The sequence below is a fragment of the Mastigoproctus giganteus genome, chromosome 8 (genome assembly GCF_048544385.1).
Source record: "Mastigoproctus giganteus isolate SK-2022 chromosome 8, ASM4854438v1, whole genome shotgun sequence".
Taxonomy (NCBI): domain Eukaryota; kingdom Metazoa; phylum Arthropoda; class Arachnida; order Uropygi; family Thelyphonidae; genus Mastigoproctus; species Mastigoproctus giganteus.
Window position 1 is genome coordinate 52,717,653 of NC_143582.1, and position 13,099 is coordinate 52,730,751.

At 35.1% G+C, this 13,099-nt stretch overlaps 1 protein-coding gene across 1 annotated transcript in view; it reads right to left on the minus strand.

Annotated features, from left to right (window-relative positions):
• LOC150081532 (midasin) overlaps positions 1-13,099 on the minus strand; it is a 1,449,634-nt gene that overhangs the window by 66,337 nt on the left and 1,370,198 nt on the right. The window contains exons 85-86 of the mRNA XM_090380238.1: positions 12,455-12,694; positions 7,791-7,902 (exon numbers count right to left, since the gene is read on the minus strand). Of these exons, the coding sequence (XP_090236364.1) occupies positions 7,791-7,902; positions 12,455-12,694 (352 nt within the window). The remainder of the gene's footprint in view (positions 1-7,790; positions 7,903-12,454; positions 12,695-13,099) is intronic.

The window sequence follows — 13,099 nt, forward strand, 5'->3', positions numbered from 1 at the left end:
AGGGAAGAAAAGTTAGTTTCTGAAATCTGGCTTACAACAACAACAAAATTTTTTTACTGAAGCAAATAAATCCAATGAAGCAACAGTTCGCACATGTTTTGCTCTCGCGCACATCATTGCAAAAAGATCAAAACCATTTACTGATGGCGAATTCCTTAAAGATTGTTTGATTAAGTCTGCTGAACTTCTTTGTCCTGACAAACAACAATTATTTAAAAATATTAGTTTGTCAGCCAACACGGTAGTGGAACGTATTAACGAAATCGCTAGTGATTTACGATGTCAGTTAAAAGACAAAGTACAGATTTTGCAGCATTCTCAATAGCAGTTGATGAGAGTACTGACATCACAGATATAGCACAACTTGCCGTTTTCTTACGAGGTGTTACTGATGAATTTGAAGTAATTGAGGAATTATTGGAAATAATTCCTATGAAAGGAAAAACTGGTGCACAGAATATTTTTTCTGAAATAAAAACTGTAATAGATAAAAATAAATTAAGATGGGATAAAATGGTTGGATTTGCAAGTGATGGTGCAGCTGCTATGGTTGGTAAAAAAAATGGAGTAGCGGTAAAATTAAGAAATATAGTGAAAGAAGAAAAATTTCAAAATAATTTTTGCACTATACATTGCATTATTCATCAAGAAGCACTTTGTGCCAAAAGTTTGCAGATGGATAATGTTATGGAAGTAACTAAAACAATAAACTTTATCCGTGGACAAGCTCTGAATCATCGAGAATTTGTTGCATTGCTTGAAGAAATTGAAAGTGAGTACGGAGAAATGATTTTTTATAACAAGGTGAGGTAGTTAAAGTCGAGGAGCTGTATTAAAACGGTTTTTTGATTTAATAAATGAAATCAAAATTTTCATGACACAAAAAAATAAAACCATCGACGAGCTACATAATGATACAGGGATAACAGATTTAGCATTTCTTGTTGACTTAACCGGCTATTTAAATATTCCCAATAAAGAGCTGCAAGGAAAGAATAAACTTATCACTGACATGTATGCTTGTATTAAAGCTTTTAAAGTTGAATTGCAATTATGGGAAACACAACGGGAATCAAAAAATTTCGTACATTTCCTACATCTTAAATCTTGCCCTATTATTTCAAATGAAAAATCTCAAGAATATGCAGGAAAAATAGCATTATTACAACAAGAATTTGAAGAAAGATTTAAAGGTTTTAATGATTTGGAGTCCGATTTTACATTATTTTCATTACCATAATATAAAACGTTTAGGGCGTAAGCCTCAAGCTATGGAAAAGTCTAGACTATGTATTACCATTAAAAAAGAACATGAATAACGCACCAGAAAATCTACAAATGGAGCTAATTAATTTACAGTGTGATATAAATCTTATTCAAAGATTTGAAGATACAGATTTGATTAACTTTTATTTATACTTGTCAAAAGATAAATATCCTCAGTTACGAATTTTTGCAATAAGAATACAGTAATACCCCGACTTACGCTACCCCGACTTACGCGAACTCGGAGTTACGCGGTTCTTGATTTTTTCGTTTGGCAACGCTGCCGCCCACTATCTTCAAGGTCATTTTCATATGTTATCGATGTACGGTGGGACGGCGGAGAGTGAGAGCCAAAGATGAACAAAATTCAACTTTGCTGCTTTTATGTTTTTTTATATCAGTGAAGGGGAAACACATTTCACCATAATAACGTAAAAACCAACACAATTCCAGCTATCGGTATGCAATTAGATCGAGTTTACTACCAGTTTATAACAGATTCCACTAGCAGAAACACAACTGGATTTTTATTGTTTTATGGTAGTAACCCCCTAGAAATGTGAGGTGTTAATAGTGTATCTCTGCCTTTATGGTGTTGTTTATTCAGTTGCTACATGCGCGCAGCTTATGCGTATCAAGGGTGCCTCCTCGTTTTGTAATTGTGCTTTATTCCCTAAAAACGAGTAAAGGTGTGAAAAGGAAGCGTCCTGGTAACGACACTGCACACTCAGAGAGAAAAAGAAAAGCAATAAAATGTGTGTTCAATCTTGGGTGGTCGGCACCTAACCCGATTTTTCCCATAGGGCCTGTTGTTTATTGCACGAGGGTTTATAGGAACACAATTAACACTATCGTTCTATACGAGGACTGACTGTATCGATGGCATATGAAAAACGACCCTCAGTGTTTCACTTGCTGTGATACGCATTGGACGTGTTTCGTGCGAACTCTACGTGCACAATTACATACGATTCTACGATCGACGAAAGTTTTCTAAACCCTTAAAAAACTATGTCGTTCAAACGAAGTAAATCTGATTCTCCTGCACCTAGTAGGAAAAGGAAAACGATATCTTTGGAATGTAAACTTAACATTATCAAGGATTTTGATAGCAGAATGAAAATTTGTGAATTGGCAAAGAAGTTTGAGCTACCGGAATCCACAGTAAGAACAATCATAAAAGATAAAGAAAGAATTCTCGAAGCGGTGAAAAATGCTCAATCCTTGAACTCAAGCATAATTCGTAAACGTCATGGTATTATTGCTGAGATGGAAACAATGCTGAAATTATGGTGTGATAATCAAGTAAAAGTGAAGAATTGTCCAGTCGATCAGAACACTGTGTGCTATCAAGCTAAGCTGATTTTTGCGAGGTTGAAAGAAGAAGCTGAGGAGGCGGACAAAGATGAAAACTTTGTAGCTAGTAACGGTTGGTTCAACCGATTTAAAACTCGCTGTAACTGGCACAGTATCGCGGAGAGGCAGCAAGTGCCGATAAAGAAGCTGCGTCTTCTTTTCCTGAGACACTCAAGGCTATGATAGAAGAAGGTGGCTATAGCAGTGAAACCGTATTTAACGTGGATGAGACTGGCCTGTTCTGGAAGAAGATGCCTAAAAGAACTTTTATTGCGCGTGAAGAAAAAAGCTTTCCAGGCTTTAAGGTTTCCAAAGACCGATTGACAGTGATGCTTGGCGGGAATGCAGCTGGTGACTTCAAGTTAAAACCTCTCTTAATTTATCGCTCCGAAAACCCAAGAGTTTTAAAAAACATATCTAAAATTAGGTTACCAGTGATTTGGAAGTCAAATCATAAAGCTTGGGTGACAGCTTCCGTTTTTGAGAACTGGTTTGGTCACCACTTCATACCAGAAGTCGAACGTTATTGCAAATCTAAACAGATTCCATTTAAAGTGATGCTTCTTATTGACAATGCACCCGGTCACCCTCCTGCCACCCTAATTAATTTCGACCCACGTGTGAAAGTTGTGTTTTTGCCTCCAAACACAACCAGCTTGCTTCAACCGATGGACCAGGGAGTCATCAAAACATTCAAGGCCTACTACACGAGGCGTTCGTTTGCACGTCTGAATGAAGCTATGAGACAAAATAGTGATATGTCTGTTAAAGACTTTTGGAAACAATTCAATGTTTTAGATGCCGTAAGAATCATTGGAGAATCTTGGAATGAAATTCACAAAAAAACATTGAATGGTGTCTGGAAGAAACTTTGTCCATTTTTTTTCAAAAACGAGACGAAAACAACGCCAGAAACCGATCATGTCGCTCATGTGATAGAAGAAGTTGTTAATCTTGCCAGGCAATTAGATTTGGAAGTCGATGGTGATGATGTCAACGAGCTGTTGGATTCACATAGTCAGGAGCTGACAATGAATGAGCTCATAGAGATGCGTGAGCAAAACGTAACTGAATTCGACACTTCAGACCCAGTTCCACCAGAAAAGCACATGACAATTGCAAACTTGACAGAAGGTCTCAGCTCAATTGAAAAGGGCTTAAAAATTTTAGAAAACATAGACTCCAACGAAGAACGCGTTACAGTTACAAAGCAAGGAATAAAAAAATTATTAGCTTGCTACGAAGAAATTCTGCGTGAAAAAAAGAAGGTGCTGTGTCGTCAGACGAATTTGTTAGATTTTATGAAGCCATCGACATCGAAATAACTTTTTTAAGTAAGTCATTTATTTTTTTAATATATATTTTGTATTAATATGTATAAAGAACTGCAATTTTATTAATATTTTTCTTCTAAACTAGTGTTTTTGTTAGTCCTTGGTCCCAATTAAGCAAAATTTATACGTATTTATATGCAAAGTTTTACCCCGACTTACGCGAATTCGACTTACGCGATTTTCGTCGGACCCACCTATCGCGTAACTTCGGGGTATTACTGTAATCGCTTTGTTTGGGAGTACATTTATATGTGAACAGTTTTTTTCGCAGTTGAAGAAAATTAATAAGTCTAAGAAAAGAACCCGATCGACTGATGAGCATCTACAATCCGTGATGAAGATAGTTTCTAGTAATTTTTCTCCAAGACTACAAACTTTATCAGAATCGAAACGCCATCAAGTGTCAAGTTGTAGTAAGAAATAAAGAAGTTTATAATTATTTACATACAAACATATGATTTTTTTCTGTATGTGTTGAAGAAAAATTTAATAAATAAAAGAAGGAGAATTTCCAAACTTATTATAAACTTACACGCCACACACACGCATCACGCGTAACACCAGGTTACAAAGGGGTGGTATCCATATATTATGGGTAAGTACGGTGCAATATATATTTATTCACTCTCACTTTGCAAAAAAAAAAAAAAAAATTCCGGCCTGTCAGCTGCTTTTAGATAGTGCATTCGGCCCGCATGCAATTTGAGTCTGAGACCACTGCTTTAGCGTATTCAAGCAGGTCTTATACATGAGGAATAGCAACTCCAAAATAACACATACACTTGGTGGTGTTGAATTAAAAAAAGTAGAGGAAGAAAGAGATTTGGGAGTTACGATACAGTCAGACATGAAGTTTTCCGAGCTGTGTGGACAGATGGCAGGGAAGGCCCACATTGTTCTATCAGTGATTTATTAAACATTTGCTTATTGAGGTAGGGAAGCCATAATCCCACTGTACAAGGCAACTGTATAATCTCACTATATAAGGGGTAATGCCCACAAGGTGCTTGAATGAATGGCAAACACCATCTTGCAAAGATTAACTGAACAGACCGGAAACCAAAAGCTCAAAATCTCTGTCGAAAAAAAAACTAAAACAATTCTCGTAAAAGGTACTCTGAACTCTAGAAGACTGCCAGTGATTAAAATAGCCGACAAATCCCAGAAGATGGTCCAGGAATTACAGTATATGGGTATAACAATCAACTCCAAATTATCCTTCTATCCATACCTGGAAATGCTATCTAAAAAAATAAGAGCTTATGCTGCCATGATCTCCAGGATAAGCAAAACCGACTGGGGATTAAGAAAGAAAACCTTGGCTCTGATAAACAAGGCAGTTTTCATCCCAGTCATCCATATGGTGCTGGGGCTTGGTTTCACCATATAGCAAGAGTAGGAAACAAAAGAAAATTGTACAGTGTATAATACTGTTGTCTACTGTTATCTATGATTTTAAAAAATCGAGAATCAATTTTAAATGCAATTGAAGGAGGAGCAGACAAGAAGTGAATTAAGTTGTGTGTGTACGAAGATGTTGATAAAGCTGTTCTAAAATGGGTGCAAATGATAAGTGAAAAGAATATACCAATATCAGGTACAATAATTAAACAACAAGCTCTGAAATTTGCACAATCCCTTGGACATAGAATTTAATGCAAACACTGGGTGGTTAGAGAAAATTAAGAAGTGCCATAGAATTGTGGAAAAAGTTATTTGTGGAGAAAGTTATTGTTATTTTTGGTTTTTAGGAGCATTAGCAACTAAGGCCATATTGCTCCGGGATATGCGGTGGTCATTCTGTAACCTTTCCGCATCCTCCGTATTTGATGGTGACGGGCTCGAACCCCGGTCTAATCAAGAAGCGTGTGCTACGCACTGCTGCTCCTTCCCACCTGGCTACAGAGGCGCCGTGGAGAAAGTGTTGGTGTAAGTGAAGAAGATGCAATAGTTGGAGGAACACCTTAAAGAAGATTTTGGAAGAATCCTAAGGATGTTTTTAATGCTGATGAAATGGGTTTATTCTTTAAATGTTTACCTAATACAACACTTGCTTTTAAGGATGATAAATGTTTTGGCAGAAAGCAAAGAAAGAATCACTGTGCTAGTTAGAGTCAATATGACAGGAAATGAAAAATTAAACTTTTAGTCATCAGAACATCAAAAACCCAAGATGTTTTAGAGGCACAAAATCACTGGAAGTTGACTTTAATAAAAAAGCATGGATGACAAGTGATATTTTCGAAGAATGGATATTAAAGTGTCTATTTTGTTAGACAAATGTATAACATAGGAAAAAACGTGTCGATTACTGACAACTGATCAACTAGATGACTGTTATTTGTATCAACACGTCAGGGAAAGTACTAGAGAAAAGAATATCCTCGACCTCATCATCACCCATGAATCAGATGACATAACAGGGCTGACAGTAGAGGAACCAGTAGCAGGAAGTGATCACGGAGTTCTACGGTGGATGATGATGATGAGAGAGGTAGCAGCAGTAAAAGGCAAAGGAATGGGTTTTAATTTCAGAAAATGAAATTACGATGCCTTAAGGTACTACACGGCCTCCATTAACTGGGTAGATATCACACAGACAATGAATACATTTGAACTGTGGTATGCTTTTAAAACATTAATCACAGATGCCTTGAATGTGTATTTACCATTAAAAAAATACTCCACGAGGAGGGTTCCAAGTTGGATGAACAGTGAAGTTGCCACATTACTTGAGCAGAAAAAGGTGGCATGAAAAGGTTACAGAGCAATAAAAAGTACTGAAGCCTATAATAGATACAAGATGATCTGTAATAGAGCCACAGAAAAGGTTCGACAGGCAAAGGCAGTTTATGAGAAATCACTAGCAATCACTAGCAAAGAGGGGGGGATAAGGAATTCTTCACATATATAAATGCCAAGAAGAGCAGGACAAAGCAGATCAGACCTTTATGTAAGGGAAAGGGGATAGTATTAAATACACCAGCTGCTGTTGCAGATGAACTCAACAGTTATTTTGTCGATATTTACAAATGAAAAACCTTTTGTGGCAATGGGAAATCGTGGGAGCGAAGTTGAAAAATATGTAATTAATGATATTGAAATTTCGCAAGATTATTTAATGAAAAAACTTTCGAGCCTACAGGCCAGTAAGGCTCCTGGAGTTGATGGAATATACCCTATAATCTTAAGGGAGGCGGCAAGTGAGTGCATTGAACCATTGAGGCTAATTATGCGAGCATCACTAAATTCTGGGGAGATTCCCTTGGATTGGAAAAGTGCCAATGTATCTCCCATACATAAGGGTGGCTCTAAGAGTGAAGTGGGAAATTATCGACCTGTCAGTCTGACTTCAGTGGTAGGGAAAATCATGGAGGCAATGATCAAGGGTGGAATTCAAGGATCATTTGGATCGAATTGAAATTCTCAAGGATACTCAGCATGGTTTTGTAAAGGGAAAATCATGTTTAACAAATCTGGTTCGCTATTTTGAAAGGGTCATCACAAGCTGGATTTAGGGAATAATTTCGACACTGTTTATTTAGATTTCAGCAAAGCTTTTTACTCAGTCCCACATGAGCAGTTGCTTTATAAGCTGGAACAGGTTGGAATCACTGGGAAAATCCCAGTGATTCCAACCTGTTCTTCTTCTTTACCAAAGCAATTTTTTTTTTTCCAGTGTTAAATAAAATCTTAACTGAGTAACAACGACTCTCACACTTTATCCTAATTTAGCATGAGCATTTATTTAAATTGAAAAAACAAAACAAAAATTATACTGGGGAAAAAAAAAAAAAAAAAAAAAAAAATGTATTTTTAAAAAATCAAACTAGCCTTTCAGATTATCAACATTATATTGGTTTTCCTGCTCCTCTTGTTTATCTTTTTCTTCTTCCTCCTCTTCATCTAGTTTCAGGTTATCTGGGACTGTCAATGGTTCTACTTCCTGAAAGTAATTAATATACATACATATAAAAGCAGAAAGTCAAAATATTAGTTTATTCTAGTGGATTTCAAACTAAAATTTTTATGTTTTCTGTGGTTTTAATTCTTATTCTTGAAAAAAAACAAAATTTCTTATCAGGTGCAGTTATTTGCACATTCATCATTTTTTTCCCTCTTTATAAAGCTGCAGAATTTTTTAATTTTACCAAATAAATTGTCCCTATAACAAATGGCAGTGCTTTTAAATAATTTAAAATTTTGAATAAATTTTACTTTGCGAGTTTCCTGCAAAACCTAATTTAAACTGAAAAGTCTATAATCAGATTTTTCAGTTTAATTCCAATAATAGAAGGAAGGGAATGAATCACACTGGTCTGCCAGATAGGAATGGTCTAACTAATGTTTATCCTGTTCATATTGCTGATAAACTGAATACATATTTTGCATATACATTCGCATGAGAAATTTTTTATGGATGGAGATGCCAGAAGGGTATCAGATTCCAACATGGAGTTAAAAGATTTTGTTATAACTGATAGGAAAGTGGAAGAGAAAATGATTAACACAACTATTAATGAATGATTACAGCTAAATGTAAAGAATGCACTTGGGATGGATGCAACTATCCAATTATATTAAGGGAGGCAGAAAAGCAAACTCTTAGCCAATTGTAGATGTGCAAAGGATTCTCCAATTCACAAGGGTGGATTACAGGGGGGGGGAGTGAGTAATTACAGACCTATTAGCTTAACATCTGTTTGAGGGAAAATAATAGAGGCACTGGTTAAAGAAGTAATGCGGGACTATCTAGACAGGAATGCAATTATACTACAGTCACAAAATGGATTTGTTAAGGGGTGGTGTTGTCTTATCAATCTGATTAGATACTATGATGGAGTAACAAAGGCACTGGGTGCCAAAAATAATTTTGACATCATATACTTAGATTTCAGAAAATCTTTTGATACTGTTGCATATGAAAGACTGTTACACAAATTGGAGCAGTGTGGCATTAAGGGAAAAGTTACTGCTATGGATAAAGGAATGGTGTGGGAGAAGTGGTTAACATGGGCACTACTCTTCTTAGACTAATTTTATTAGTGGAGTTACCAATGTTGGGCCCATTATCGTTTTCAATATCTATTAATGATATTGATGAAGGCATACAAGGCATAAAGTTGAAGGTTGAAAATGACACGAAGGTTGGCAGGGTGGTTAAGGACAGTAATCAAAGCATGCTACGGCAATAGGATCTAGAAAAATTAGGCAGATGGGCTGAGAAACAGCAAATGAACTTTCAAATTGACAAATGCAAGGTACTACATATGGGATTATATATTAACCGTGTGAAGTCACACTCAGGATAGTGGAGAATGAAAAAGACCTGGTGGTAATTGTGCAGTCAAATATGAAGTATTCTGAACAGCTCATGGGGTTTTGTCAATGATATACGGAAATTTTGTAAGTAGGGATAAGGAGTTGATCATTCTGTGATATAAGACAATGGTCAGGGCACATCTTTCTAAAATTCCAGACCTGTATGTCTGGAATTTTAGGAAGGATGTGGATCTGTTGGAATGTGCGCTGAGAAGGACAAATTTAGTGTGTGTGTAGGATGGGGGAACAGAACAAAAGAGTGTTCAAAGGCTTCAGTCCTATAAATTGCAACATTTGGAGACCTGATTGAAGTGTTTAAGGCTTTGAATGGATTGAGTAAGCTCAATGCAGATGGCATCCTTCCTCTTGCTCGCACAACATATGAAGGTGCATACATTTAAATTGAGGAAGAATAGTTGCAGGATAAATGTGTGCAAATTTGCCTATGGCCAATTTGGGAGTTGATTGCTGGAACAAACTTCCATCTGGTGTTGTGGAATATGGTAATTGGTATGGTTTGTCTAGTTCAATACTAATACTAATATGAAAATATTTGTTGAGAATCTGGTGTTTTGAAAGAATATTTTTTTTTTTGTATAAGAACTGTATATAAGACTTTCTAGACTGAATTGGAAATGCAAGCTAGGAGTTGAAAACGTTTAATTTATTTTATTTGAAAAATATATATTTATCAATATTAGCTTTTAATAAACTTTAAGTTCTTTTATTAATCTTTGTTGCTTTCTAAATTGAGTGAGGCATCATCCCTAAGCCATAACTTATGTGTTGGAAATGAAAAACCAGAAGAATAAAGTTTACTTTTTCTAGGCTAACTGAATGATTACAGAAACTAATCTCAGGTGTTCACCACAAGTCACATTTCTTAATGAAAATAAGAAGAAATTCACATAATTTTTTTAAAAATTATGATCTTAATGTAGTTTTGATATTCTTTGTGAAAAGAAAAAATACTGAGAAAAACTTTTTTTTGCAAAAAACCCCCAGCTAACTGTATGTTACCAAGTATAGTATGACAAGTGAGGTGCAGAAGGGTCAAACTGAGACAAAAAATCTGTCAAAACTAAAGAATGGCAGCTATGGGCCAAGTTGTTACATATTCTTTGAGTGGCATGGTACATAGGTAAACTGTGTTATTTAAAAACAATAAAGCACCCAAATTTATGTTGTAATTATGTTTATTTCTGATTTGGAATAAGTATAAAGGATAAACTATTTTGTACAAGTTGATCCATCAGTAAAAAAAAAAAAAATCAAGAAAGGCAACTTTCTTTTCTGACTCTACTTGCATTTCATAAGGCAAAATTTTTTATGAATAAGAATGAAAGAAAAACTGAGCTTTGAACTTAACAAGAACTGTAGCTTTGATAATCACTTCATCTAGAGGAGAAAGCTTCACTTAACCATGGCACCTCTGTAACCAGGTGGGCAGGGGCAGCAGTGCATAGCACATGCTTCTGGATTAGACCGGGGTTCGAGCCCGTGACCACCAAATACGGAGGATGCGGAAAGGTCAGAGAATGACCACCGCATATCCCTGGAGCAATATGGCCTTAGTTGCTAATGCTCCTAATAAAACCAAATAACAGCAACAACACTTAACCATGAGAAAGTTTGATGCCCAGGACTCCAGTTCAAATTTTAAGATAAAGACAGATGTATAAGATAAATGAAAAGGGAATGGGGAAGTGCATTGTGGAACCTATTTTTTAATTTTTACAAAAAACAATACCAGATACATCATCTTCACTTTGAAATAGCACTTTTATTTTTGTATTTTTTTCTCTGTACTGCACATAATTCTTATGCTTATTTGTTTACAAATGTCTGATTACACACATTTCCTACAAATTTAAATTGAAAGGTCACAGCTATATGTAGTACAAAGCAAACATGTTACCTTTTCCAGATTTCATAAAGCAAGAAAAATTGTGTATATGTCTTCTTAAACATTACATTGTTTTTCACTCTCATCTTACTGAAGGACACTGTTAAATCAAATTCAGTTTCACAGCAAAACATACAAAACAAATACAGTTTAACATTACACTATGTCTAACTTTGGAAGAATGACTGGAAGAAATTGAGACAAGAAGAGAGATGTTCAACAGGTATGTGTATTCTCTACATTGCTTTTCAATTTGTACACCAAGAAAATAATGTGAGATGCTACAACCAAAAGAAAGGAAGGAATAAAAGCCTATAGAGTGATTGTCAACAATATCCAATATGCTGATGACAGTTACAGACATAGCAAGATCAGATTTTATGAGAATGAAGAGCATGCTGTGCAACATGAAATTAAATTTGAAAATCAGAATTAAAGTTCTCAAGTGCCATATATGGTCAATACTACTATATAGCTGTGAGATCTGGACAATCACAAAGAATCTCTCAAGCACTGAGGAAGCCTTTGAAATGTGGTCTTTTAGAAAAATGTCAAGGTCCAAGTGAATTGCAAAAATGAATAACAAGGAAAAGGAAGTTGATCCAAGTATAAAGAATAGATATATTCAGTTCATACTTTGATCATATTCACAGATGTCCTGTATTTTGCAGTCCTGTATTTGATTCTCTCTGGCAAACTTAAATGGAAGAGGAAAGAAGAACAAGAACGAAGTGGAGGGATAATCTGGTACAGTGGACAGGAAGTACAAAAGATAACTCTTTTCCATTTTGTTCTTGACTAAATTTTATTTGCTGATTGCCAATCTCTATACAGAAAGCACAAGCATATCATTTTGTATGTTCCATATATTTTAGATAATACAGACTAATATGTCTGATGGCTATACACTAATTTTAATAAAGAAAACAGGGATAATATTAATCAGAAATTCACAGAATTTTTTAAAAATTTTATTTTGGGTTAAATGACAAAGCCAGAGTATTATTTGTGAAAAATATGGAGAAAAATTATAGTACAGTGGTCAAAAAGAATCTCTGTTGTAAATCTGGAGTTGATGCACTGATGTTTAAATTCACCACTATATACCACCATAAGCAACTTGGCTGGGGATGACTAGATTACTTATAAAAAAGTGATGGGTATTCCCTTGTTGTTTACGAAAGTACTAGAGTAATGTCCTTGCTCTTTGCTTCTTTGAGCTGGAGATTAATCACCTCATTTAAAATGGATAAAATTTAACTATAATTACCTTTTCAGGTGGCTCATTAATGTTTGGATTAATACATTCTCCATCATATTCTGTTTCATCTTTAGTTTCTTTTTCTTCTTTCTTATCTTCCTCTTCCTCTTCTGTACTATCTTGTTCTTCATCCCTAAATTCTTTTTTATCATCTTTAGCTGCTAGTACAGATTCAGTTTGATTTACTCCTTTACCAAACTCATCATCCTTGAGATCATCAAAGTTATCTTCATCATCACTCCCCCAAAGCTGCAATCAGAAATATAAATAAAGAATACTCTTAATATATATACAGTGACAAATAATGTATTTTTAATTGAATTAATCAGAAATGACAGTCTTTCAAGAAATGTGAAATTTCAAAGGTTTGTATTTCAAGCAAGACTAATTTTATTAATTTTCAGATTAGAGTGTAAAAATTTGAAAGAATGATGAACTTTCCTAAACTGTTACAGCTAAGCAATGTTTCAATATTTGAGACCCACTACATAGAAACCACCAGTTGCATACTGCTATTTCTTTACTTAATTTAGAAACCTTGTTTAAAAAATTCAATTCAAATTATTATTTATAAGGGCACTGGAGCTTGTCACTCATATTTGTATTTGTGCAATTTGTATGTAAAAGTGTTTGCTCACAGGCTGATCTGAATGT